Source organism: Gallus gallus, chromosome 13 (genome assembly GCF_016699485.2).
Source record: "Gallus gallus isolate bGalGal1 chromosome 13, bGalGal1.mat.broiler.GRCg7b, whole genome shotgun sequence".
Taxonomy (NCBI): domain Eukaryota; kingdom Metazoa; phylum Chordata; class Aves; order Galliformes; family Phasianidae; genus Gallus; species Gallus gallus.
Window position 1 is genome coordinate 7,802,799 of NC_052544.1, and position 26,897 is coordinate 7,829,695.

The following is a 26,897-nucleotide window of genomic DNA, read 5'->3' on the forward strand; positions in this document are numbered from 1 at the left end:
CTTCTCAGTTCACACAGAACTGGGGGTTGAGGTATAATTTTGATAAATTACCTTCTTTTCCTCTCAGCAGGCACTGGCACTGTGTGGCCTGTGGGCTGTTTTAATCTGCACCACCTCACATGCACTACTACACGTTTTTGCTTGCTGTTGTCATGCCAGCTCTCTGCACCGAATGTTCCAGGTTTTCCTCTGTTCCGTCTCTTTGGAACTACACAATTTAGGTCCCTGTACCGTATGAGGAGGGAGGAGCAGACCGCTGCCGCTCATCAGCCACCACCAATATGGCGCCCGCCGTGCGACATACGATGGGCCGTGATGTGCGACACACGTGTGGACGCATCCAAGATGGCGGCAGCAAAGCTCCACCTCCTCGCCGCCACGGAAAGATGGCGGCGGGGCGGGACGAGGGTCGCCGCTCTCCGCCCAGACCGGAAGAGGGACCGGAAGCGCGGCGGCGCTGGCGGAAGGGACCGCGCAGGAAGCGCCTGCCGGGGTTAACCCACCCCCGCGGCCACAATAACAGGGCGGCGCTGAGGGGCAGGTAAGGGGCGGCGGGCCGCGGGCCGCGGGCCGGGCTGAGGGATGGCGGGGTCCGTCAGCTGCAGCCGTCCGCCCGCTGCGCGGCCCCTTGGTAGGCCGGGCCTGGCGCGGCGCTTCTGTCCCCTTTTGCTGTTGTCTGGGGCCGGTGGGGACCCTCGCGGCGTGACAGGCCCTGAGGAAAGCGGGGAGACCCGGGGCGGGTGTGCCCGCTGGGGCGGGGAAGCGGCAGCGCTGGGGCTGGCTGCGGGAGAGTAGTGAGGGAATCTGCCTTCGTAACCGCATACCTCAGCACAAAATAAGCTGCACCCCCGCGGAGCGAGCACTCCTATTAGCTTAGCTCTCCTCCGTGGTGTCTCCGCAGCGGTCACGGCTGCGGGGCCCGGCAGGCCCGGGCCGTTCCGCTCCCCTCGCGGTGGGCCTTGTCGTTCCGGCCGGGGGCAGCTGACTAAGGAGGCAATGAGGAGCTGCTCGGGCTTACAGTGACCCTCAGCAGCTGAGCCGGGAAGAACCAAGCTCGTTTGCTTGCTTCGTTATATATATTTTTTTAATTATTTTGAAAATTGAGTCGAGTTGCTAGCATAGTATGATATGTGCACCTTTAGCTTGGCAAAGTAGGACCTAGGGTAGCATACATTTTGCAGAACACTGCTGCATAAGAGACTCAGGCTCTTTTTCCTTGTCGGTAGGAGCCAAGTGAAGCTACAGCCCAACCTCAGAGAAAATTGTGCTTGCTGCCTTTAAATCGGGATTTTTCTAGGCTTTTCCCTTTCATGCCTATCTGTTAGTATCTTCCTCACAGTCCATCATCTTTTACTATGATGCTGTGCAGTTAATGAAAAGCATGTAAAAAAAAAAAGTATGAAAGCACATGCTTTTCAGTAATTAGATCACAGTGAAGGTGTCAGTATTTCAGATTTTATGCCAGCATGTGAATCTTTTGTGGTCCAGAACACAGAATTTTTCTTTTAACTACCAGGAGAGGCTTTGTTTGTCTGCTAAGGAGCGATTTACACGTAATAAAAAGCAAGTGCTATGGTGTATTAAATCACAGTGAACACTATAACAGCAACACCTCTGATAAATCTTCCAAAATCCATCTTTTTAAAGTTGTTTTCTCTCATCCACTGAATTTTGCTTTTCAACCTGTTAAACAGGTTTACTGAGTTAATGCTGTTTTGCCCTACTCAGCAGAAAGCATTCCTCAGCTAAACAGCAGTAGTAAAGACATTTCTCTTGCTGTTTGTATAAGATGTTAACTCAGTTATTCTGGTGTTAATATGAAGTTCACATTTATTTCAGCTATGTATTTGTTATTTCTCAGAATAAATGTTTTTAAATAAAAATTACTTTGTTGTTATTTCAGTCTGTTCCAGTGTGTGCTGTTGAGCAGTATAGGCACAAACACTGTATTTCAGTGAAGGGAGTAGGGAAGGGATGTCCTGCACACTGCTGTGTGTTTGAGTGTCTTTGAGTTTTTCAGCCACTTTGATCTTTAACTAAGCTACCTGAGTAGTTTGTTTAGCATTGTAACCTTTCAGAGGAGTCAGCCACTTCTTATAGTCCTTCTTTTTTCAGGAATTTATCTGAAGCCTGGCTTCTTTAAAAAGGAAAATTGTTTTTCTGCCGGACAGAGGCCTTGTGCTGTCTCACTGGGAGATCTCTAGTTGGTGTTTGGTAATCTCCTTTTGTGATTTGTCTTGATTGACAAGTATCCCTGAAGACATTTTATTCACACAAAAGAGATAAGATCTATGGTGATTTTCCTCTTTATCAATTTCCTCAAAAGGGTTTTCTGGTTTCATAGGGTCATAGAATCATAGAATACCGTAAGTTGGAAGGGCCCCACAATGATCACTGAGTACAACACCTGGCTCCATGCTGGATCCCACAGAAATCAAGCTTTATCTCTCAGTGTTGCCCAGATGCTTCTTGAACTCTGTCAGCTCAGTGCCATGACCACAGCCCTAGGGAGCCTGTCCTGTGCCCACCACCCTCTGGGGCAGAACCTTTTCCTAATACCCTCGTCACCTCTACCTGACACTCCATTCAGTCCCCTCAGGTCCTGTGGCTGTCACCAATGAGGTGCCTGCACCTCCGCTCCCTGTGAGAGCGATAGATTTGGGAAGTCATGTGTGAGACCTCGTATACCAAGCAAACTACAACTTCCAGAAAGAATTTTTCTATTTTTCACTTAATTCGACTTTTTTTTTAATAGGTTTTTTTTTGTTTGTCTTTTGAGAAAGTAAGCTTAAGATGGTGTATCTTCTATTCATTCCTTTTCTCTCTCAGTTGCTCTGAATTTGCATAACGTGAACGTTTCCTTTCATCAGAAATCATTGCAAATATGGGTCCCAGGCGGAAAAATGTGAAACCATGCTCAGTGAACAGAGAAGGTTCTGAGTCTACCAAAGCTGATGAGCCAAAAGATTACATGAACCAGCTCTCCCATGAAGTGCTTTGCCACATCTTTAGGTGAGCAACTTATCAGAAGTCAGTTTATTTTTTATTATTCTTTTGTTTTCTGTTCTGTTTTCCAATCTTACCTGCATTAATACTTGTGTCACAAACTGCTCAGAAAGTACTGATGTACCATGTGTGAATGGCTGGATAAAAACTGAATTTAAAAGGGTGAGGGATCAGGCTTCCAGTTGCAGAATTCATTTAGACACACTGGAAGTTAACTTGTGAATGTGATGAATAGTATAATAAGTGAGAAACAACAACAAAAAGAGTGATTTAATTTTGTTCACAAGCATGTGATAACAAGTGCTTAAATACTGATTTCAATGCAGAAATGTGTCTCAGGTGTTACGTAGCTGATAGGCTTTTTTTGGAATTGTATGTGCTTCACAGTGCATACAAAGGGGAACTTGGATGAGTGTATTACCTCACCTTCATAAGTCATCGTCTAAGGTGTCCACCCTTGCCAATTATATTGAAAAAACAGCATTTTTTTCTGACAAGTTCTCTGAAAACAATAGCTCCCACAAAATATTTGCAATGTAAGCATGATAGTATATACTAGAAACTGAAAATACCTTTGATTAAACTGTGGAAAAATTATTGTGGCAAATAGTTTGGTTGACAGTATTAGTTAGAGAGCTAAAACATGTCCCTGCTTTAGTATTTGATTTGTACCTTAAATATCTTGTATTTAGCATCGAAAATTGGTCTGTCTTCCTCTGTAGCCAGATTTCACACTCTAACAGAGTACTGTCTGAAAATTCTGTTTGAATTAATGCTATTAGATATTAGAAATGTATGAATGCATGTAGCCATCCTTGAGATGTTCTTTATTTTGGAAAAAGTTGAAGGAATTAACATTTGATAAAACAGAGGGGTGTTTTTTCCTCTCCCAAAGGTACCTTCCCTTGCAGGATATCATGTGCATGGAATGCCTGTCCCGGAAGCTGAAGGAAGCAGTCACTCTTTATCTACGAGTAGTGAAGGTTGTGGATTTATGTGCAGGCCGTTGGTGGGAATACATGCCCACTGGTGAGTAATTCACTCACTCAAGATCTGGCATTAAAGTGATATTGAACAAAACTGGCTGTGCGTGCTGTCCTGTTATTTATACTGACGTGTACAGGGTGGATTTTCAAAAGCAGTAAAAGGAGTTAGGTTTTGGATTCTTTTTGTCTGATTGTGAGGTTTGAATGGCTTCCTCAAGTTCATGACTTGGAAAATTTATCTGTGTTTGTGTGTGTGTGTATATATATGTATATTGGATGTTAATGTAGCAGAAATGGGGATTCTCTGTAGCAGTATATATGTACAATCTGTGTTTGTCTGGTTATTGTAAGGGAATTAAACCAAGGGTTAATCCAAGAAGAGTCTGTTTGCATGCAGGCAGGAAAAAATACAATGGAATGAGAGAGCAACTCATCTGCCGCCACTTTACAATGTAAGAATAATTAAGTTTTGATGTCACACGTCAAGCTATCTTCAGATCAATAGATAAGTTTGGCAGCTTAGGTCACCCTTGTGAGTATTAGGATTTTGGTTGAAGTTTGTTAGGGGTGAGAGCTAAAAATAAGTGAATTCTAAAACTTAGAGAATCTGCAGTTAGCTTTATTAGGACTGATATCAGTACATGATTAAACCTAACCTAAAACAGATGTAAATACAGATAATTTACTGGTTTAAAATCCTTCTTGTATGTTGTATTATGTTAGAATAAACTAATCCTTTGCTTTAAAAAAAATGTTTCATTTTTTTGGGGTAGTTATGAGCTGTGCTGAATAGGGACAGATACAGACAACTGATCTGGTTGGGTGTTGTTGAGCCCTGTATAGTTGGTAAACGTGATTCCAGAAAAGATAGAGGCACAAAGCCTGTCTGCAGATGTCCATCATCTGAAACGGGAGAAAGTATAGTTAGCCCTGTAGCTACGCAAATACAATGAAGGAGACATAGCAAGTCTGCAGAATTCAAGGCAGAAGCATATAGGTCATAATTTCTATAATCTGTAATCAGATGACAAGCTATTGCTTCACTGGGTACATCTTTTGACGTTAGAATTTACACTGCCATATGAAAAGGACAACACGTTTGGCTTTCCCTCTACAGCTAGGTGTCTGCTGTTACACAAATACCAAATCTGTTGTTGTCATCTTAGGTTTCACTGATTCCAGTTTCCTAACGCTGCTGAGGAAGATGCCAGACATTGAACAACTTTATGGTCTTCATCCCAGGTATCTTGAAAGACGCAGAGTTCGTGGCCATGAAGCTTTCAGCATTCCTGGAGTTCTAGAGGCTTTGCAGGCCTGTCCAAATCTGTTGGTGAGTGGTTAGATGCAAGAGAGAGATTCTTTCAACAGCTGAGATAATCCTTGTTAACCGAACGGAAAAAATGTGGCTTACAGGATTTTGCATTCATATTTATTGAGTTTATACTCAGATCTGGCTGTACAGCATAGCATTTAATTGTGACCATACACACAAGCGAACAGTGCTTACAAGTACTTTGTTTAGTTGCACCACTGGGAACCACAGGTGATGCTAAGTCCAGCCATGAATTTAAACAGTGATCCCTCTTGCTTTTAAAAAGATAAGTTTTGCTGCAAATGTCCAGTAAAATGACACACTGCATTATATATGGTGTGTTACTGAGAAATTTACATGGCTAATAGGATATTGTTATATTATAAACTTACTGCTTGCTGTTATTGCTTATGCTTACTGTTGCTTAAGCGTTTACTTTACTTCTTCCAGGGCGTTGAGACCTCCCATTTAGAGCTGGTGGAAGCTATCTGGACATACATGCCACAAGTTCATATTTTAGGGAAGTTTCGTAATCGTAATGGTGCTTTTCCAATCCCTCCTGAGAACAAGCTGAAAATTCCTATAGGAGCTAAAATTCAGACTTTGCACTTAGTAGGTGAGTGCTTAATGGTGATGTATATTGTCTTAATCACAGGTGAATTTAAAGTCATTGAAGCTCTGAGAGATTGTAATTTTTTTTTAAAGAGAGGAAACATGATTTTGTGGAAGTTTTTGAAATATCTGTTGCAATATATATATAATAGCAGGAAGGTAAATTCTTAAAAAACAGTATTCACAAACTGAGGTGAAGGACTTGTGTTTAAAATGTGTACAGCTTTTATCACATGCCACATGGCAAAGAAAATGCTTCATTTTTAAAGCCAGGGTATTAATCTGAAGAGATTTATCCTGGAATTTATACTTTAAAACGCATTTTTAAAAGTGATTCCTGAATTGAACTTTCATTTTGTTTATGTATTATTAGGAGTGAATGTCCCTGAGATTCCTTGTATCCCAATGCTGAGGCACCTTTATTTGAAGTGGGTGAGACTCACTAAACCACAGCCTTTTAAAGATTTCCTTTGTATCAGCTTACGCACTTTTGTAATGAGAAATTGTGCAGGTAAGAGGGATTCATCTATGATTTTAGCACATAGCAAATCTAATAATTTTGTTAAAGCTGCATAGCTGCCAACTGCAAATGGAAATCTGACAGGAGTTGTTTTATTTAAGGTGATGTATAGGAATATATTTCTCTCTGTTATTTGATGCTGTGTAATTCTGTTGACATCTTTGAATTATTTAATATGGTATGTTTAATTTTGTTACCTGAGCAACCTTTTACCAACACTGGTCTGTTCTGTGTAGGACCCACAAATTCTCTGAAGTATGTTCCCCTAGTGACGGGCCTGGCTTCTGCCCGAAATCTGGAGCATCTAGAACTGGTTCGTGTTCCGTTTCTTGGAGGACTTATTCAGCATGTGGTAGAAGATAGCTGGAGATCAGGTATGAAATTTCTTTTCTCTTATACTTTAAATAAATAGATTTAAAAAAAAAATACAGATGTATTTGGTTAATTCTCTTGTCAAGTCAACACTGGTAGAAGTGTAGAAGGCTTAAGGTTGTGTTATGAAATGAAAGGATGTTTTTTTGTCAGGTGGTTTTAGGAATTTGCACACTATAGTTCTGGGAGCTTGCAAGAATGCACTTGAAGTGGATCTTGGCTACCTCATCATAACTGCTGCACGAAGGTATGGCCCTTCAGATCTTTCTTTTTCCTCTTTTTTCAAAATAAGTGTTTTAGTAATAAAGTTCAGGAACATGAAGAAACAGAACAATGTTCAAAAGTTTAAGGAATGAGTACTTGTATTCTTTGGCTAAAGTAACTGGAGTTCTTCCTGCATCTGAATCATATTGTGTCTGGAAAGTGCTGTGCTGTTTCGTCTTGCTACTCTGATGCTGCTGTGTAACTGCAAAATACTGTCATAAAGATACAAATATTCTCTTAATCCTACCATTGGTGAGATAATATTTATTTTGTGTTACTGGAGTGCATCTTCTTGAATAGTTTCTGTGATAGCTGTTTGAGAATGCCTCTTAATATGAACAATTCTTGATTGCATTCAGGTTGCATGAAGTGCGGATCCAGCCTTCCTTGACCAAAGATGGTGTTTTTTCTGCTTTGAAGATGGCTGAACTGGAATTTCCACAGTTTGAAACTCTTCATCTAGGATATGTTGATGAGTTTTTACTACAGTGTATGACATTTTTAATATACATAAATTATTTGACGAATACAAGGATTAAAAGAGTTGGTGTATTTTCAGTCAGTGTCTAAGAGTGACTATAAAGAATTTTAGTTTACCCTTAATGAAGCTGCTGATCTCATACAACAAAATGCTTGTTTGTTTTTTCAGTTCTTGAAATGCTAATTGAAGCTAGGAAAGTCTCAGCTTTATTGAACTGAAGTGATTGTCTGATCCACTTTGCAATTTGGACTGAAATAGGGAACTAGAAAATCATGCTATGAAAGGCAGTTTTCTGAAATTTATCACTATTTCTACTGTCTTTTCCATAGGTAAAATGACAAATGGGGACTTGGTGAAGTATGGCTTGGCTGATGTGGTTGAAAATCCAGGAATTATTACAGATATTGGTATGAAAGCTGTAAATGAGGTTTTTTCTTGCATCAAGTATCTGGTCATTTACAACTGTCCACATCTACATAACCCAAATAATTGGATCACAGGTATTGCACACTTTCTGAAATTTTAGCAATATTGTGTGAGTAGCTCACATTATGAGCAATTCATGCTAAATCTTAACTTTTAAAAAATAAAATCCTCTTAGCAAAAAACAAAATAATTAGGTATTAGATGGAAAAAATAGGAGTTCTTAAGGAAATAGATCTCTTCTCTTCTGCAGATCATTCAAGATGGACCCGATTGGTAGACCTCACATTGGTGCGATGCCACGCGATAAAGCTAGATTCGTTTAGTCAGTTCATTGAGTTATTGCCAAGCTTAGAATTTATTTCTCTGGACCAGATGTTCCGTGAACCTCCTAAGGTATGTATTTTGAGGAATTAATTTGCTTTTTGTTTTTGCCTGCTCATTTGAAATACAGTGAACTCTAGCAGTTATGCATGCTTCTAAAACTTTTAGTAATTAAATTGAATAGATTGGTGAACAAATTACTTAGGTTTGCAGTTGCTGTTATCATACTTCATTAGGGAGAATGATGCTGTTTTTGCAGAGAAAACAGTGACATTTATGATACCGTATGAACATATGACCAGAAAACGTGATCCTTGATCATTAGTTCTATCTTGAGGCTATTGTGTTCCAGGAAGACTTTATAGACTGCTCTTCATATTGATGTAAAATCATCTAATAGCGTATGACATATTTCAGTAAGGTAAGATTATATTGTTTATGGAGTTTCCTTTCATTAGGAGTCTTAACAGAGCAAGGAAGATTTTCTGGATTGCCAAACTTATGATAGACCTTTGCAGTGTATAGCATAAGGAAATATTAGGAACAATTTCTTAGCTCTTCATGTGGATATTGGTCTCTCTGTTTTATACTGACAGAATGCTTTTTTCCTTAGCAGTAGGGTACATTACAGAGGTAATCTGTCAGCATTTTCAAAGCTTTAGAGATGTTCTTTGCTTTTAGGGCTGTGCTCGTGTGGGCTTAAGTGCAGGCACGGGAATTGGTGTCTCGTCTGCCCTAGTCAGCAATCAGAACTCTAACAATGACAATGACAACAACAATAATCACCAAAATAACAACAATCCCAACATCCACCACAACAATCATCAACATCCAAATGACCAAAATGAGGAGAATGAGCTGCGGCAGGATGGGCAAGCTGAAGGGCAGCAGATTGCAGCTGAGGGTAATCTCTGGTCTTTGTGAACCTTATTGGCAGTCAATATGCTTGTATTGCTACTTACCCACAGTCATAGAGAACATATAGTATATGTTGAAAACTCTTAGGTTTCTTGGTGTGTAACTTTCATTTTTTAACTTTTTCTTGATGCTGTCTGCATGTCTCTGATACATCTGTGATAAAAGCTGTCTCTCTGTTGTGTCTAGTAGCTGATGCAGGGACATTAAAAAATCAATGGCTTGAGGCAGTACTGATGTTAGCAGTGTAAAACTTCAGTGTGATACTCATCTGTGGAGGTGTGAGGTGTTTTCTAGGCTTGTCTGGTCAGGGCTTGGGACTGTCTCACAGTGTCAGATAGTATATTTTTAAGCTTTACCAATGAAGACAGATGTCATTTCAAGGCATAAAGATGTAAATTTTGATTATACTACTCACTGCAATGGAAGAAGACTTTTGAAAAGTGGAAAAATTGGGAGAAATAAACACCAAAAACTCAAAAAACTCAGGAAAAAAAGAAAAAAGACTAGGGCTTTAGCTAGAAAATGTAGAACAAGTCACTGTGGCCTCTTTTAATTAGAACAGGTCTTTACAGGACTTCAGTATTGCAACCTTGAGACTCTGTGAAGGATTCAAGGCAATTGTTACTTATTTCTTGGTGACTGACTCGCTGGGTGTTGATTGAATTCCTCTGCATGGGTTTTGTTACTTATATTTCCTTCTTTTAACCATATCTCAATCTTCTCAGCACTAAATGAGATGGAGGAGGTGGCACCAGAAGAAGGGATAGCTGCTGGACAGGGCCACAATGATGTCCCTGCTCACAGCCAGGCTGTCGTTCCTATGGAGGTTGATGAAGAGCAGGCAGGTAACTATGCTTTTGGAAAGAAATTACCTTTTGTTATCACCTCCTCAAGGTGTTAAGTACTTCAGTGTAAGTTTGTTTATAATTTTTTTTTCCAGGTGAAATATCTGGTGCATTTGAACTTATGTTGCTAGTACAGCTTACCTCTGTCTGTGAAGAAATTTAGTCTGTTTTAATGTCTGTATTACAATTTCCAATTTTCTTCTGCCTTTGTTATTAGCGAACTAATAACATACATTTATACTCAAGGTTGATAATTCATGCTTCTTTTAATGATGGAGCCACAGAATGAGTGGTGAAGTTGAATGAGGTGGCTAAATTGAACTAAATTCATCTCTTGTAACTTTTTTCAAGTTTTTCAACTTTTTTCTAAAAGTTCTTCAGACTTTTAATCCACTCTTCTCTTATTTTTACTTGAACTGTTATGGTTCTTCTGTTTTCAGGACCGAGTGGCATTCAACCTGTTGTAAAAGCAGCACCTATTACTGTACATGATTCAGACAGTGAGGATGAGGAAGAAAACATGGGAACAAGAGCCTGCATCACTAACAGCATTGCACAGAATTACTCAGATGGAGAAGAGAAAACCAGAGATGCAGTGGAAACTAAAGAACCTTCAGGTGTGGAACAGCTGGGTGGAGGCAGAACAATGTTATGTAAAATTTGTTCTTAAGCTTCAGTCTTTCAGTCTTGTTTACAGCTTTGCAAAAGACATACCTGTTTGTATGCCTCCTCCTCTTTTCTTCCTTAGTAAAGAATGGAGATGCACAGACATCTCTCTCTGAGCTCTGATCATGTTGTTGCTGTACAGATACAAATCAGAAGTAATGGTGATGCACTGCTCTTCAAGCAGAAAGCTGTCTCTCTTTATTTGCAAGTGTGCATAATTCACCATGTCTGTGAAGCTAAATTTGCAGTTCTTTTGTATTTATGATTCACCTGCCAAAGCATTGCTGCTGGTTTAAAAAAAAAAAAAGACAATTGTGGCCATCTTTTGGTTCATACAGGACCTGTGGAATTGTCCTGGAGGGTAGGGGCGCTTCCAGGTCAATTTTACTATGATAGGAGGGTTAGAATTCTCGGGGTTGTGTTCAGTACTCTGTGTGTTCACCACTTCTCAACAGTGCTCATGATTACTGTATGTGTGTATATATATGTATACATATATTTATTATTAGCATATGTATTATTAAGAGTTAGAGGCCAAGAACTTCGTGGTAGTATGGCAACTATAGAGAGATGCAGAAAAGGGCATTCCCTCTCTTGCAGAATTTACAGCTATAATATGCACAGCTGTGGCAGTAATTCTGAGTCCTGTGTCTGATACTGTGTGACATGCTGTCTTTCTAGCAGTGCAGATGACTTAGTATTTCCTGTAGTTTTTATTCTAAGTGAAGTGGTTTCATATGTACGCAAGAAAGGAGGAAGTCAAAGTCAAATTATAAGTAATTGACAGTTGAGGTGTATGTGGCATTAAGTCTTGGTGAGTTTTTAGCTAAGCAATTAGCATAAAAGTCCTGTATTGTGAAAGACTGAGAAATGTACTGGTCTGATACTGATTTCATTTCTGCAATTGCAATTCTGCAATTTCTGCAAGGCCTAGGAAGAATCAAAGCTGCAGTGAAACAAGTATCTTCTTGTAACCATCATACTCCCTACACCTAATCTCTGTTGTCCTTTTAGTACATTTCCATGAGGCCTGTAGAGGGCTATAGTTACAATGTAGATGTCAGTTCCCTTTGGGGAGTTGAAACAACCTGTAGTAGCAAACAATAAACATTTAGAGACAATTGGCTTGAGCTTTTGTAGAGCCAGTAACATTCTGGAGGGCTTAGTTTAGTGTAATTAGCTGAGAGAAATAAGTTAGTAGATTTTTAGGTTCTCCTTGTGATTTTTCTATTCACTGTGTTTCTTTGTTCATCTGTAAACTGAAATACCTAGTACCTAGCTACATTGTGTTTCATGCCCAGGAGGGGACCTGAGAATAGCTGTTGAAAACATAAGCTTTTGTCACATCTATGTCATTATTTAATTCCTCAGATTTATTCATCATATTTAAGAAAACAGAAACTTATAATTACAGTGTTTTTTTTTTCATGTTTTTGTGGTTAGGCCTTTTTAGCTAACTGGTTAGCTGATTTGTCAAACATTAACCTTTCTGGCAAATATGTATCATATTTACTGACAAACCCACCAGCACACCACTACAAAAAATAGCTGAAAGACTTTATAGAGACTGAACAACTGCTCAAATTACTGTTAATTCACATAACAGCTGAAGGAGTTGTGGATAGCATAATGGTCGTGACAGGATTTGTTATTGTCCTCTAGGCTACATTCTGTTCTAAGAAGCCTAAAAGGGTAGCACTCGGTATTTATTTGAACTGTGTATTTGGTTGTCTCATTGATTTCTGATACTTAACTTGCAGTGAGCGGTAAAGGCAAGACACCCCTGCGGAAGAGATGCAGTGCCAGCCAAGTGGGCCAGGCAAAGCAGTTCCATATGGAGGAAAGCAGCTGTGAGAAAGGTTGTCAAGTTACAAGTGAGCAGATTAAAGCAGACATGAAAGCAGCAAGTGACATGCCTGAAAGGAACAAAGGCAAAGATTCTTACCCGAGTTGTGGTAATGCAACAGGATCAACAGGATCATCCAGTTCCTGCAGTGCTATTTCTTCTAGCCCTGACTGTGCACAGACAGCTAGTAGCCACTGTGCTGGCACCAGCCTAACAGCTGCAGATGAATCCAGGCAATGTGTCTGCTCACCTTGTAAAAGTGAAGGTTCAAGTGAGAGAGAGACTGAGGAAACCTCTGTTTGTTCCAGGTGTTCCTGCTACAAGCCACAGGACACACAGCGGAGGACTAGTGGGTGTTGTGATGGGGAATGCCCATCCACGAGTGGTGCCTGCAGGAATGGACGGAGCAGCACTGGGTCAGATTTTGCACTTAGGACTCTGCCGAACTGTGGGTCTCCCCGAGAGGCAAGTGGTGAGAGGACTAGTGGGAGTGCCTGTGGGCCTGCCAGTGGGGAGGAGAGCATGAGCTCACAGCAGAGAAGCTGTGAGATGCAGTATAAAGAAGAATATCCTCGCCGGCCGCTGACGAGAGCTAGAAGCAAGCTGTCACACGTCCCCCTGGTGTCAGAGTCAGGTATGGCCTATACACAATGTTCATTTCTGAGTAAACTACTGTGCTGCCATGAGAAAGTGCTGAACAAGAGCAACACTCACAGGTAATACTGAAGTTAAGCATGAAACATACTGAATAATGACTTCAGGTGATTTTCAGAGGTTCAGAACAACTGACTTCACTGCCTTAGCTAGGTAAAATAACAAGTACCTCTTTAAAGAATGTCACTGACTTTTTTTCTCCATGCAAGTATTTCTGTATGTTATCCATACCTACAAATCAGTGTTCGATTTACTCATTTGAAAACCAAATGAAACTTCTTTTGACAGCATCTCTCTTCCTGTGAAGGCTGTCATTCACTGAAACATATGACTGCCTCCTCTATTAAAATTCTCCCTTTAAAAGGAAGAAGACAGCAGGTACGGTCAGATCTCAGAAAGAAAGCAAAAGATAATAACTGATACTTTATCAAGCAATAACAAAAGCCGTGATTAGGATTGAGATGTAATGCTGCACAAGCTTGTGCACCTGCATGTTGGACTTCATTTCCAAGTGTATAAGGCATGACAATCAAACATGTTGAAAACTGTCTTTTTATTAAATTAGTTCACTTTTCACATAATATCAAGCATATGAATAAAACAACAGCAAAAAAGTCTGGAGGGGCTGAAATGAAGTTGGAAATGTTGGGGAAAAAAGAATAAATGCAAGAGGTGAACTTGCTATTTCTTCTGAATTTACTTGCTTGCCAAAATAATCATCCTAGTTTGGCATAGCAGAGTTTGTAATTACCTCATATACCTAGCATTCTTTGCTGAGAATACTTGGCAATGAAAATGAAACTGAGAAATGAAGTGTGCTGGTTCCAGGACTGTATGTGTGTTTATGATGGAGGTAGAAAGGATTGATTGCAGATTCATATCTCTGTTAACGTGGAATAATTCAAACACAGTAAGTCCTTACGTCTTTCCAATTTATCTTAGTGTTCCCAAGTGTTAATGAAACCATTTCATGTAGGAAATTGTTCCATGATAGACTGCATCTCAGATAGAAGAAGTGATCTTATTTTTACATTTAATGTTTTTTCTGCCTTGCTCCATTATGACTAAATATTAATCTACAGAAATTAGAAGAAAATAATTCCTCTCTATCTTCATAAGTCAGTCAGATCATAATATTATTTTGCTATAGAGTTTGAATTGTTTTTCTATAGATAACCTAGAAACGTGCTGTAAAAGTGACTGCTTTACACTATTCTGGCATAAATGAAACTGATTTTCAGATTCTGTAACAAACCTGTATTTGATAACAGAAAGTTTTCTTTTTTTTCCTTTTTCCTTTTTTTTCTTTTTCCTTTTTTCCTTTTTCCTTTTTTTTCTTTTTCCTTTTTTCCTTTTTCCTTTTTTTCCTTTTTCCTTTTTTTTCTTTTTCCTTTTTTTCTTTTTCCTTTTTTTCTTTTTCCTTTTTTTCTTTTTCCTTTTTTTCTTTTTCCTTTTTTTCTTTTTCCTTTTTTTCTTTTTCCTTTTTTTCCTTTTTCCTTTTTTTCCTTTTTCCTTTTTTTTCCTTTTTCCTTTTTTTTCCTTTTTCCTTTTTTTTCCTTTTTCCTTTTTTTTCCTTTTTCCTTTTTTTCCTTTTTCCTTTTTTTTCCTTTTTCCTTTTTTTTCCTTTTTCCTTTTTTTTCCTTTTTCCTTTTTTTCCTTTTTCCTTTTTTTCCTTTTTAATTCCTTAAACAATGGAATGAGTTGAACATCAAAAATAGTGAAATTTAGAAAGCATTATGACCAGTAATGACCGCTGGCTGAAATATGGTGCGTAATTGTGACTTTTACCTCAGTAAAAATGCAAGCCACAGCTTTTCCTGTAATAAATCTTTTCGTTTTGACATGTGCTAGTTCTCATTCATAGCGAAGCAAGCTTTTTATGAGTTAAAAATGTTATGTTGAAACTTCTGTAAGGCCATGGGCTGTATCTTGAGCAATTGAACACAGAATTGGAGAGCTTTTCCTATGTTGTAGATGGTGAAATATTTACTGTCTGTAAATACTCTGGGAACTGTTAAAAAGTAACAAGCAACAAAAGCAAATCAAGCAACCCCCAACCAAAACACGGGAATGATTGTTCATTCTTCATGATCATTCATTCATAAACTTCTTAACATCAGATCTTTCAGCCTCTGGATCCCCTAAAGGATTAAGGCCAAATTCTGCAGCTCGTAAGCCCACTGAATATCACTTGTCATTCATAGTTCTCATGTATTGGAAGTTGATGATGTTACATACATTAAAAATGATCTCTTTCTGTTAATAATGATATAGAGTTTTAGACACAAAATACTATTGTAGTATTTTGTGTCTAAAACTTTGCATATTTATCTTGATTATAAATCTTTGTAAACATGCCATATGTTTTACAAAAAAAAAAAAGTTAAAGGATGATTCACTTTAGTAAAATAATTGATACTTTTGATCTGTTAATCATAAAAAATTAATTCTAGGGCATGTTTGTTTTTTTTTCTCTTGATGTAGGAAATAAGTGTGGTGATCTATTCTTCTCAAAGCTTTATCTTTTAAATCAAGAAGGAGTTTGATACAACTGATGCATTTAATAGAGTAAGAAGCAGTTTGGGGACCTTAGAGTATTTTATACATAGGCATTGTTAGCAATGTCAGGAAAAACTCAATGACAGTTATAAAGAACAGACTTTCAGGTTTTAGGTTATTTCTACTATTTAAAACAGTAAAGGTATTTTGTTTCTTGGATTTGTTAAGAGCATTCTGTTTGCTGCAGAGAACCAAGTTAACAAACTGTCATCTTTTCTTGGCTCGTTGTCCCTGATTTTGGACAGTTTTTTAGGTTCAACATCCCTGTGTTTTCATCTGTAAATAGCACCTTTACCTGCTCCAGTCCCCAGGTTATTCTACGCAAATGATTCAGAGCAACAAACTTGAAAGTCTGTTCCATAGAATCACAGAACGACCTGGGTTGAAAAGGACCACAGTGTTCATATAGTTTCAACCCCCCTGCTATGTGCAGGGTCACCAACCACCAGACCAGGCTGCCCAGAGCCACATCCAGCCTGGCCTTGAATGCCTCCACGGATGGGACAGCCACAACCTCCTTGGGCAACCTGTTCCAGTGTGTCCCCACCCTCTGTGTGAAAAACTTCCTCCTAACATCTAACCTAAATCTCCCCTGTCTTAGTTTAAAACCATTCCCCATTGTCCTATTGCTATCAACCCATGTAAACAGTCATTCCCCCTCCTGCTTATATGCTCCCTTCAAGTACTGGAAACGTTTTGGTGAAAAGATACGGTTTTTTTCAAGACAGACAGGTATTTTTATCTACCTGTATATTAAAAAGTAGGTGTTCTTAATGGTGGATATTTTCACCTAGGAAATGCTTCTGTTGTTCTCTTGATATGTAAACAGAGGAAAACTGTTCTGCTTCTCTGTTTTCAGAAGTGACCAAGCCAAGGCCACGGCAAACCACGAAGCGGAAAAGGACTGCGGACAAGTCCACAAGCACAAGTGACCCAGTTATTGAGGATGATCATGTTCAAGTAAGATGGTTTTCCTCTTGCTACAAGTTTATCAGCCGGGGTGCTCACGAACAACGATACAGTAACATAGATTTGTCTTCCTCTTAGGGCTAGATGTTGTTCTCTGTCTGTATATAGGAAGGTTCTGTCTTGAGTGCAGTGATACTTGGGCTGGCTTGAGAAGAGCAAAGTAAATGCTAAAGCTAAAACTGAAGCTTGTCAGACCCTCACAGCTACAGTGCTGCATAAAGTCCTGCCTTCCTGTACTGTCCATGATGTGCAAGGGGAAATTTTGTTCTCTGGCACTTTGTTTTTGAAATGACAGCATAGGCTACTGTTGTTAAAAGAAACATGGTATATGTAATTAACTCTAAAAATACCAGCTCAGTTGTAATGTTGCAAGCTGGGGGTTTTCTTGCTGTGTAAATAACTGATAGATTGTAGATTTTCTGATAGAAACTGTGTTTTCTGATGAGAATCTTTATTGATCCTGTGAAATTATTGTTTTGCATTTTGTGATGTTGCTGATCAGCAGGAATTCTTTTTTGCTGCTTGCCATTAGGTGTCTAGTCATCTCAAATGCCTGTGAACCCAAGTTGTAACGTATTGATTAGTATCCATTCAGTATCTTTGTGTATCTGGCAGTAGCAGCTTATTTTATCTGTTTTTACCCTGTCATGGATTTATTTGTTTGTTTTCACCAGGTACTGACTTTGAAATCCAAAAATCTTGTTGGAATCACTTTGACCAATTGTGGAATAACAGATTTGGTACTGAAGGACTGCCCCAAAATGATGTTCATACACGGTGTGTAGCTAATGTTATGCCTATCTCCTCCATCTAGGATCATTAGAAGGAAGTAAAATTTCTGAAGGAAGTTAATCCATTGCTTGTTTTCCATTTATTAGCTCCTTTGCCACAAATCAAACTGATATTTAGAATTACTGTTTCTCAGCTTGAATGTCTTTTTCCTTACAAACTGTAACAGATTTAATAAAGATTGATATCAGAAAATCAACAGTTGAAATTATATGACAGTTACGAAGATGGAGATATTTGTTGAAGAGAGAGATAACACAACAATTGGAAGCTGATGAAATGAGTTTTAAAGCACCTTGTTGTTTCTGTCATTTCTTCCTGATTCCACATATTAGTTAGCTGACATGATGATGTCTTCCTTCATGACATGATAAAAATCTGTTCTAAATTATGGCACTTAAGATGCATTAGATTCACATTCCAGGTTGTATGACTAGTCCTGTAGTGAAGCGTTGTGTCATTTGTTGTTTCCCCTAACATGGACACTAGCAACATGTTTTCTTCTGAGGTGAAGTATCTTTGTTTAACAGAGACGGAGGAAATTATTTCATCATTTATTTCAGAATACTTCTTAAAACATAAATTAATTTTTAACTAAATTTTGATGACGTGAGCATGATTACTAGAAAGGAAATAGCTTTCTTTTACCTTGCAATACTGTGTATTGAATCTGATTTATAAGTCGTTGGATTTCAATTGTGGGGATACACAGAAAGTTTCAGGAGGCTTTTTAAAAAGAAACAAAGAAGGGGGAAAGGCTGTCATTAGCTAAAATTTGACATGGCCTTTTATTAAGGTTTGATCGGAATGTGGAAGAAATTAACAGATGCTGTATTTCTTCAATATACTTAAATTGCCAGATATCCAAATTACTTCAGTAACTGTTACTTACATTATTTGTTTGCCTTCTTTTGAAACAGTCTGCTTTGAAGATCTCAGAAAGGAGAAAGCCTTTTCAGTAGTTTATTTCTTGTCTTCTTTTGATTCTTTTATTAATTTTATTTGCTTGTTTATAGCTACAAGGTGCCGGGTATTGAAACACTTAAAAGTAGAAAATGCACCAGTTGTGAATCGGTTTGACTATGCCCAGTGCAAGAAGTTAAACATGGATCAGGTCCTAGATCAGATCCTCAGGATGCCACCAGAAAGAAACCGTATCATTTATCTCCGTCCAATGCAGCAGGTATACAACCAATTTCTCTTTTTTAATCACAAACAGAGCTGAAGCTCTTTGCCTGTATTCTTTCACTTCTCTTGGCTTCATTTGTTCTGCAGTTAATAAAAGAAATGTGAATGTTACAATAACTTGTTTATTAAAACTGTCCCATCAAGGCTTTTATTGCAGATTCTGGAACTTGGATGATACTGAATTTTAAGACTTAATGTTAATATCTCCAATAGTCATTGCATTACAAGATATTAAAAAAATCATGATGCATTGAATTAATTCCCAACTGAATAACTAAAGGTAACTTTAAGAACCTAGATGCTACTAACACAGCTTGTAGTTACATATAAGCAGAAGCATGACATAGGTGTATGTATCTGAAATCTTTTACTGATGTCCTGTTAGACTGAGTAACAGCAATTAGTGTTTTGAATACTGCTGTAAAGCTAACAGCTGCATCCTCTCTTGGTACTGAACAATGTTAGAATAAATTTTTGGTACTGGCAGCCATCTTTTTCTCCCTCAGATTACTTATGGGAGATCTAAGCACTGGCATGATTGATTTGTTGAGGTCATTTTGACAAGCAAATAAGAGAGCTTGATTTAGAATCCAGACTATTTTTTGACTTGCACTCAAGCTAGAACGTTCTGTGTTATACAGTGATGCTCCTTCTTCTCATGCAAAGTAATGTAAGTTTCTGGGTCAGTTTTCCTGACCAACAAGGGCAGGCTGATTTGGTATCAAAGCCAGCTTTCTTTGAATCTTAGATCTTAAAGGACAGCAGTAATACTATTGAAAACAACTGGATCAAAGACAGTTCTGAGCAAGTGAACGTAGCTCATACTGTTATGTAGTCTTGTGAGGGATACATGTACACTGGAGTTGGAAAAACTCATCAGCAAATATCATATCCCACCAAATTCCTTAGGAATTTGTCACTGGCAAAGCTGTGCTAGGAGAGTTTTACTCATGCACTTCATTATGTATGATGTTGAAATTTCATTTAGTTTTCCCCTAGAATTTGGGAGATTTTATAGATGTCTGCGCTTGACTCTAAAATCACATTCCTTTGTTTCTCTTGGTTATAAGTCTTTATTTGCCTCCTTTCACAGGTCGACACACTGACTCTTGAGCAAAAGATATTTAGTGGCCCATATCCCTACCATATTTGCATAATTCATGAGTTCAGTAACCCACCTAATGTCCGAAACAAGGTGCGCATTCGGAGCTGGATGGACACCATAGCAAACATTAACCAGTAAGTACTTGCCCTTCAGTAGCTTCACGGAAAATATATTCAGTCCTGATTCAAAGCTACAGTTAGCTGTAGACTTCTAGTATTCAGTTGCAACATTTAAAATAAAAAATAAAAACAAAAATAAAAAAAACACCCTATTTTGTTGGCTAGTGAAGTTTGACTTCTACACGGTGCAATGATATAATTTCAGTGTCCAGATCTATCCAACAAAAAGCTTAGATTAAATAAAACTGGTCATATGAAAATTACTGTAGAATTCTCCAGCTCTATTCCATACAGTAGTGATGCAGTTTAATGTTGAAGAAGTAGGGGTGGTTGAGGAATATTTTCAAATTTCATCTTTTTTAAAAGAGAAAAGACTGATTTGCTTCAAGAAATAATAGTAGTTTCTGGAGAAAATGATGTACAGTCAATTTCCCTTTATTACTGAGGAGCAGAAATTCCCAGCAGCAGGCAATTGTATACAGTGGCTTTTGTCCACATACTTTAAATCTGTGTTTCTGTTGTCCAGGTTTGTAACTAAAATGGTTAAAAGAATAAATGTATTTTTGAAGGTTTGTTTAGATGCAACTATGTTGGGTTGCTCCTTGCAAATAGAGGCTATATGTAAAAGTTACCTTAACTCATTTCCTGAGCTAAACAAGACATATTCTCCATGGTTACTCAAAAGTGAAGGGACTGCATACTGTCTTTGTGTGAAGGTCTTTGTGTGAGGAGCGTTTCTATGGATTCAGGCTCATTATAGTAAAGGTTACGTAGTAAGATTTCCCATTTGGTTCTTCTTCCTCCTCCCTTCACATTTCCAAGCAATACTGGCTGTAATCTTTTCATCCATCTCTCTAGAGAGCTTATTAAATATGAGTTCTTCCCTGAAGCAACACGAACTGAAGAAGACCTGAAGAAATACACTAAGTACCCTTGGGGACGAGATATTTACACTCTAGAAGGTGTGTGTCTGTAGAGACCTGAAAGTTGATGCTCTTTCTCTTGCTAAGATAAGTAACTTTGATTGCATCACGTTATAAGAGACACGAATAATCATTCTTGTGAGGGAAGTGGAGGGCCTTTAGCACAGAGTGGAGAAGTTTATGTTGAGAAGATGCTTCTGCATCGAGGAGTGATGCTACAGGTGTGATGCCATCTCCCTTGTATCTTCATCCTGTCTGTCTTCTAGGCATTGTGGATGGTGCCCCTTACTCCATGATTACTGACTTCCCGTGGTTGAGATCACTGAGGACAGCAGAGCCAAACAGCTATGCCAGATACGACTTTGAGGATGATGAGAGAAGTGAGCAGTCTTTTATTGAAAACTTTAAAGAACTTCTAATTTGTTGCTTAGTTCAAATCTGACAGTGTGTTCCTTTTTTTATTTTTTTTTGGTTTTCTAATTCTTACACTACTTTTGTAGACTATAAATAACCACTTGTAACAGTACTGAGAGCTGGACAAGAAGGGGGACTGACAGAGTATAGTAGTGCAAGAGGGGATTGAACAGATTGGAGACCCCTAATTGTGACAAATCAGAAAAGCATTCTAATGTTTAGCCTGAAAATATGATGAGTGTGTCATACCCAGAAGAAGTAACTTAACCAGTGTTCAGCTGGCAGAATCAATAATGCTGGCAGTCTCAGCAAAACAAGTTCTGTGCAGTGGTGTTTCAGAGTTTGAACAAGTAACAGAACAAAGAAGGAGAATATTTTAGCTGGAGTGAGTGCACTTAAATGCACACAAAACTAATGTTGTGATGTGTAGATCCAGCCATTTGAGTTCTCAGGAGTTTGCTGATGTTAGCAGTCAGACCTCAGCTGCAGTAATGCTTCTGGCTTGGTTTTTTGAAGTGTAAAGGTTGGCTAAAAAAAGTCCATCAGAGAGAGGAGTGAGATTCACAAAGCATTGGGAGAAATGAGGAAAGAACTTGACTTGAAAACTCTGGAACGGAGAAGATGTGGGTTAGAGTTTAGGATAAATAAACTCCTCTTTCTGTTTAGGAGCTTGTCTTGTGAAATATTACAGGGGACAGTTCCTAGGGCTGCAAATAAGAAGTTTGTTTGGTAGCAGGGATAAACGTGTTCTTTTACTACTTAACTAGGAAAAGCCTGAAATTTCCTTCATTAGAAGTGTTCTTAACTGCCATGATTCCAGATGTAAGTATCTAGCTCCATTTCAAAGGGATGAAGCTCAAGAGGATGAGTAAGAAGTCTGTCTCGGCTACACATTTTTCTAATTTTTTTTAAACTGATTCATAAACTCTATGATTGCAGTTCAGTATGGAGTCTGAAATGTCAAAAAATGATATGTATTTGTTTAAAAGGTGTAGTTAGCATAAACAGGGTGTTAAAGCCATAAAAAAGGCAGTTGCTTCATTCTTAATTACTCTTGTTTATACAACATTTAAGTGAGCAATGAAACGGGGAACCTGAAAGCATGTCAGATAACTCTCAGGAAGAAGGCTTTGTTATGCTTTCAGGTTCCCTTCACCCACAGGCATAGAGACTTAGTGTATATTAAATGAGGATTAAAGCTATTGAAAAGTTTAAATGAGGGGAGGGGAAGGCAAAATAAATCCGGGAATTCCATAATAGGAAGGATTACAGTTTTTATTCTTACGCTTTCCACAGCTACTATTTATGCACCCCGGAGGAAAGGACAGCTGTCTGCAGACATCTGTATGGAAACAATAGGAGAAGAGATCTCTGAGCTGCGCCAGATGAAGAAGGGTGTATTCCAGCGTGTGGTGGCCATCTTCATCCATTACTGCGACGTCAACGGCGAGCCAGTCGAGGATGATTACATCTGAGTGGATCCCCTGTCGTCACTTCCTAAGTTCTGGTTGGTGCTGCCCTCCGAGGAGGCAGGTGGATTCATTCTGAATGCAGAACGGTTTTTTGAAACGCGTACTTTGCAGTTGCTCTCACTCCGATTGGAAAGAGTATGTAGTAAATGTATAATGAAAAGTAAAAATTGTATACTAAGGTTTGTACATAGGTGAAACAAAAGAAAAAACTTCCTAATACTGAGACTTTATTTCATATGTTTATACAACTTAATTTAAGTTCCATTTTAATGAAGGCCAATAATTAGGAACAGGGAAGAATATTTGAATTTTTCAGCCCATACAATTCATTGCAGTTTTTTTTTTTCTTATAAACAAAATCCCATTTGCCGTGTTCAAAAGAGTCATCAGAGTCTCTTTTAATCTGTGCCTTTTTCTTGAGCATTTAAGAGTCCAGTCTGAGTAAACCTGTTGAGCACAACTTTTGTGTCTTGTGTGCATTCTTCAAAGGGAGAGAATTATGGCTGTTGCAAAGAAGGCCAAAAGCTGAAGGATATAGCAAAACTGGTGATCTGTGATAGTTTCTAGAGTTCATAAAAAACATCTTGGAAATAAGACATTTAGCGCTGTGCAAGATAAATTCTATACATTTTGTACTACTAGATTTCATTTTATTCGTGTATTGACTCTTGTGATATGCAAAATAAGTCATGTTGGTTTCATTCTCTCACGTAAATCTGTGCATATTAACGAGCTGAAATGAGAGTTTTCTTTAAGACAGGCAGGAAGAGGGATACGTAATTATTGCCAGGGCTGCAACTATGAAAAACAGATAAGTCATCTGACTCAGTGAGCTTTCAGGCTGATTCACGCTCACTCATGAATGCAGGTTTTCCATACAGTCAGTAAATACTGCTGTGCTTTGCTCCTGAGGAGTTGTTTTCGTTGTAGTTAGAAAATACCTCTCCTTCCCACAGTATTCAGAGATGTTTTTATGTCCAGAATTTGCTACAAGTCCTGTATATGGGTGTTGCTCACCGTACACCCCACTGAAGTCCTTGTCATAGAGATTGGATGTGTTTAGGTGTATGTCAGCAACATCAAGCTAACATATATAGGAGTCTCAGTTCTTCTCTGCACTGACAAATACGTCTTTTTTCTGTTGTTTTTTAGTGATATAGTGTAGCAAAACTCTATACTTAATTTCAAATTAAAATTCATTTTCTTTCTGTCCATGAGTCACTTCATCCACACAGCAATCCTATATAAAAATGCACAAGCTAGTATTAAACTAGCTGGCTTGCATGCTATTACTGAAGTTCCTGTGACAGTGGGAGGCTTGTTAAGGGCCAGCATACTGTGACACAATATCTGTGTGCATACACAGCTGCAACTGCACAAATGCACCTTCAGATGTACCATGTGGTCAGCTATGGCCTGATGTGTTGCTTATGCTTTTTTCCAAGTTACAGAGTTACCAGCCTATCAAAATACAACTGTGGTGAATGCTGTAAAGCAGATTAATTCATGCTATTGTATAACTTCACTCATAGCTGTCGGCGATTTCACTTCTTTGACCATTGGTGTGAATGTGACTAACAAGGACTTCTAGCCCTGTAGGACTGGTGAGGCAAAGCCATTCCATGGAGCAAAATCAGTACTTGTTTTCTCCCTATCTGTCCCTCAGCAGCAGTTCTTAAGGTACTAAAAATATGTTAGATAAGAGGAAGAGAATGGTGCATAATGGAAACAACGAGAGTGAGTTGTCTAACTGTCAATGCTGTTAATATATTCACTTTAATACAGGATCAGGCTTAATGGTTCCATTGTGACAAATATATTTAACCATAGATAACAGCGTAAAATCTGATTGTGACCCTTCTCAGAAGTGTTTCAAGCAATCTGAGTCAGAGTCACTCGTGTTTACCATTTTAATACAGCATGTACAGGAAAATGTGCTGCATTCCTGGAGTATTGCACCAGATCTCCATCTGGTATCTCTAACTCGAGCTTTTTGAGGAAGTATTTATACAAATAGTGTACTTATTTATATTCAATATTCCTTTGTGTAAGCAGTTGAAACTTGCAGTACTTTTAACCTCTTAAACATGACACCCATTTTGCACAGAGTGGTAATGTAGTGGCTGAATTCATTGTGTCCATATGAAAGCTGTGGGTGATGGAGGTGGTTGAGGTTCTATCGGGGAACCTTTTTTCTCCCTTAAGTTCAGCACCTGAAGTCAAGGAAAGGAGCAAAGCAGATGAAATGAATTATGTTCCTGCTTGACTTTTATTAGCAAAAACACATCTGGAAGTTCTCACCACCAATTGCAGACCGTTATTACTGCTCTGTGGATGGGTACAGTTAGCATCTGTGGGAGCTGCTGTGTGAGCAGTAGTTGCTGTGCTAGTTGAGGGCTGCCATGCACACACTCAGCACTGCCCCAGCACCTGGTGGAGGGGCTGCAGGTTTCCTGGCTTGTTTTCTACAGCGAAGAACAAAAGGTTGTGGGCTGGGTGCCTGATTTCTTCCTTGTGGATCCCTGTGTCGCCGTGCTGGGGTTACATGTTAACAGGATGGGTCACGCTGCCATCAGCCCAATGCACTGCAGGGGTGTGTGGGAGTCACAGGAGTTTTCTTTGCAGGCTGCTTTTGAGTCTGTCAGCTGAAGATGGTTTATTGGAGCTGCAGGAGCAAAGGAGCCGGAGCATGATAATGAGCATGAGTTTGATGGACATACCTTTTGTTTGTGTGCTAAAATCTCTGAGATTCTTCAATTACACGAAACCCTTTTCCATGAGCACCGTTTCACCTTTTCAGGACGTGGGGTACAATCAGTGTTTGCATTTGGGCTCGCTAACGCCTACTTTTAGGATCGTTTGCCCGTCTGATCTCACCAGAGCTGTCCGGGGGGCCGCTCCGCACCGCGATCGATCGGGGCCCGGCTCTGCTCCCGACCGCCAGGGGGCGCTGTGCGCCGGGGCGCTGCCGGCCCAGCTGGCATCCAGCTGTTACCGCGGCGCTCGGTGCACGAGGCCGTATCTCTCTCAAGGTTCCGGATGCTTCCGTTTTCTGAAGCCCTGGGATACATTCGTTGGCTGCTCAGGGGAAGCTGCGGCTTAGGACGGCGTTGTTCACGGTCAAGAACAGCTCGCTTGTTATTACTTTAAGTGAAACTTAGGTTTTTTTCTTTCTTGCACGGAATGCGTTTCCCTTCCCTGGCTCTGAGGGCTGTGGGTCCTTCCTACGGCACAGGTTTGCAATCTCTTCTTGAGCCATGCAGATCAGGGCAGCTGACACACACAGATGTGTGCCTGTCAGAGCTGGGTGAGCTCCGTGCCATCCATCGCTTCCTGCCCTTTCTTTGGTGCTCGAGCAGCAGCAGGTCACAAAGGTACAAGGGAGCTTATGCACACATTCACAAGTGGGATCTACAGATCCATCAAACATCCTGCATGCCACGGACTGTTTTTACCTTCTGTCTTAAAAGAGATTGGTGGATCCAGAAAATCTGTCCATTGCATTTTCTCCAGGCCTGCATACATCTCCAGGTATCTGTGTACATCTGGAGCATTGCTACCAGGCTTACAGAAGCAGACGTAGATTTGCAAGGCTTGAGAAATGCTGCTGTGCAGCTTCCTGCAGGTATGTTGTAAGAAGGTATGATTGTTTGCACCTGAGCTTCCCTATCTATTTCATTTCCTTTTGGGGGCAATCTATGATTCAATTTCCATGTCAAACCCTGGAGGGCATAAAAAGGTTTGCATTGTTCTGGCTGGTTGCTAAACTTGCCTCAGGATGCAGTCCAGGTACGTGTCTGTGTGCAACAGGCTTCCCTCTGCACACTGAAGCCGTACATCCTGATGCTGGTCTCCAGCAGCAGGTTGGGTGATCATGTTCTGCTCATCTTTCTCCCATAGAAAACCCTCCAGCTGGGACTTTTAGCTTTACCATGCTAATATATGGCAGCTTTGGAGTGAGCAATAAAATCCATTTACAGCACACTTAGCAGTGATATTTGCACCTAGATATCAAAGCAAGCTGTTTGTTGAAGTCCGAGGGCAGCTTTGCAAATATTAAATCTGATAGGTAGTGAAAATGACAAAGGAAACCCTGATGTGATTGCACAATTTCTGTCTCCTTCTTCCTC

General features: G+C 39.4%; 1 protein-coding gene and 1 long non-coding RNA gene across 12 annotated transcripts in view; one reads left to right on the forward strand and one right to left on the reverse strand.

Annotated features, from left to right (window-relative positions):
• The window catches only part of LOC121106734, a 33,274-nt gene extending 32,278 nt beyond the window's left edge, over window positions 1-996 (reverse strand). For 3 of the 5 annotated variants that reach the window (XR_006931430.1, XR_005839600.2, XR_006931429.1), the window contains exon 1: window positions 52-468. This is a non-coding gene — a long non-coding RNA (uncharacterized LOC121106734). Of the gene's footprint in view, window positions 1-51; window positions 469-824 lie in introns of those variants that run through there. The other 2 variants (XR_006931432.1, XR_006931431.1) reach the window with 1 other exon arrangement.
• Window positions 443-23,227, forward strand: FBXO38 (F-box protein 38). Of its 7 annotated transcripts, none has more exons than XM_025154951.3 (23): window positions 443-541; window positions 2,116-2,214; window positions 2,871-3,012; window positions 3,902-4,035; window positions 5,159-5,322; window positions 5,755-5,920; window positions 6,290-6,427; window positions 6,673-6,810; window positions 6,962-7,055; window positions 7,432-7,562; window positions 7,883-8,053; window positions 8,230-8,372; window positions 8,982-9,204; window positions 9,944-10,063; window positions 10,504-10,680; window positions 12,490-13,209; window positions 16,648-16,748; window positions 17,432-17,534; window positions 18,563-18,729; window positions 19,828-19,973; window positions 20,817-20,920; window positions 21,148-21,261; window positions 22,592-23,227. In XM_025154951.3, the coding sequence occupies exons 3-23, from the start codon at window positions 2,885-2,887 to the stop codon at window positions 22,768-22,770; spliced, it is 3,561 nt and encodes a 1,186-aa protein (XP_025010719.2). In that variant the 5' UTR covers window positions 443-541; window positions 2,116-2,214; window positions 2,871-2,884; the 3' UTR covers window positions 22,771-23,227. The 7 variants fall into 7 exon arrangements, with proteins under 7 accessions (XP_025010719.2, XP_025010723.2, XP_025010720.2 ...); XM_025154955.3 differs by having other exon boundaries at window positions 3,918-4,035; window positions 5,235-5,322; XM_025154952.3 differs by lacking the exon at window positions 2,116-2,214 and adding an exon at window positions 4,390-4,444 and having other exon boundaries at window positions 5,235-5,322.
• The last annotated feature ends 3,670 nt before the right edge of the window (window positions 23,228-26,897 follow it).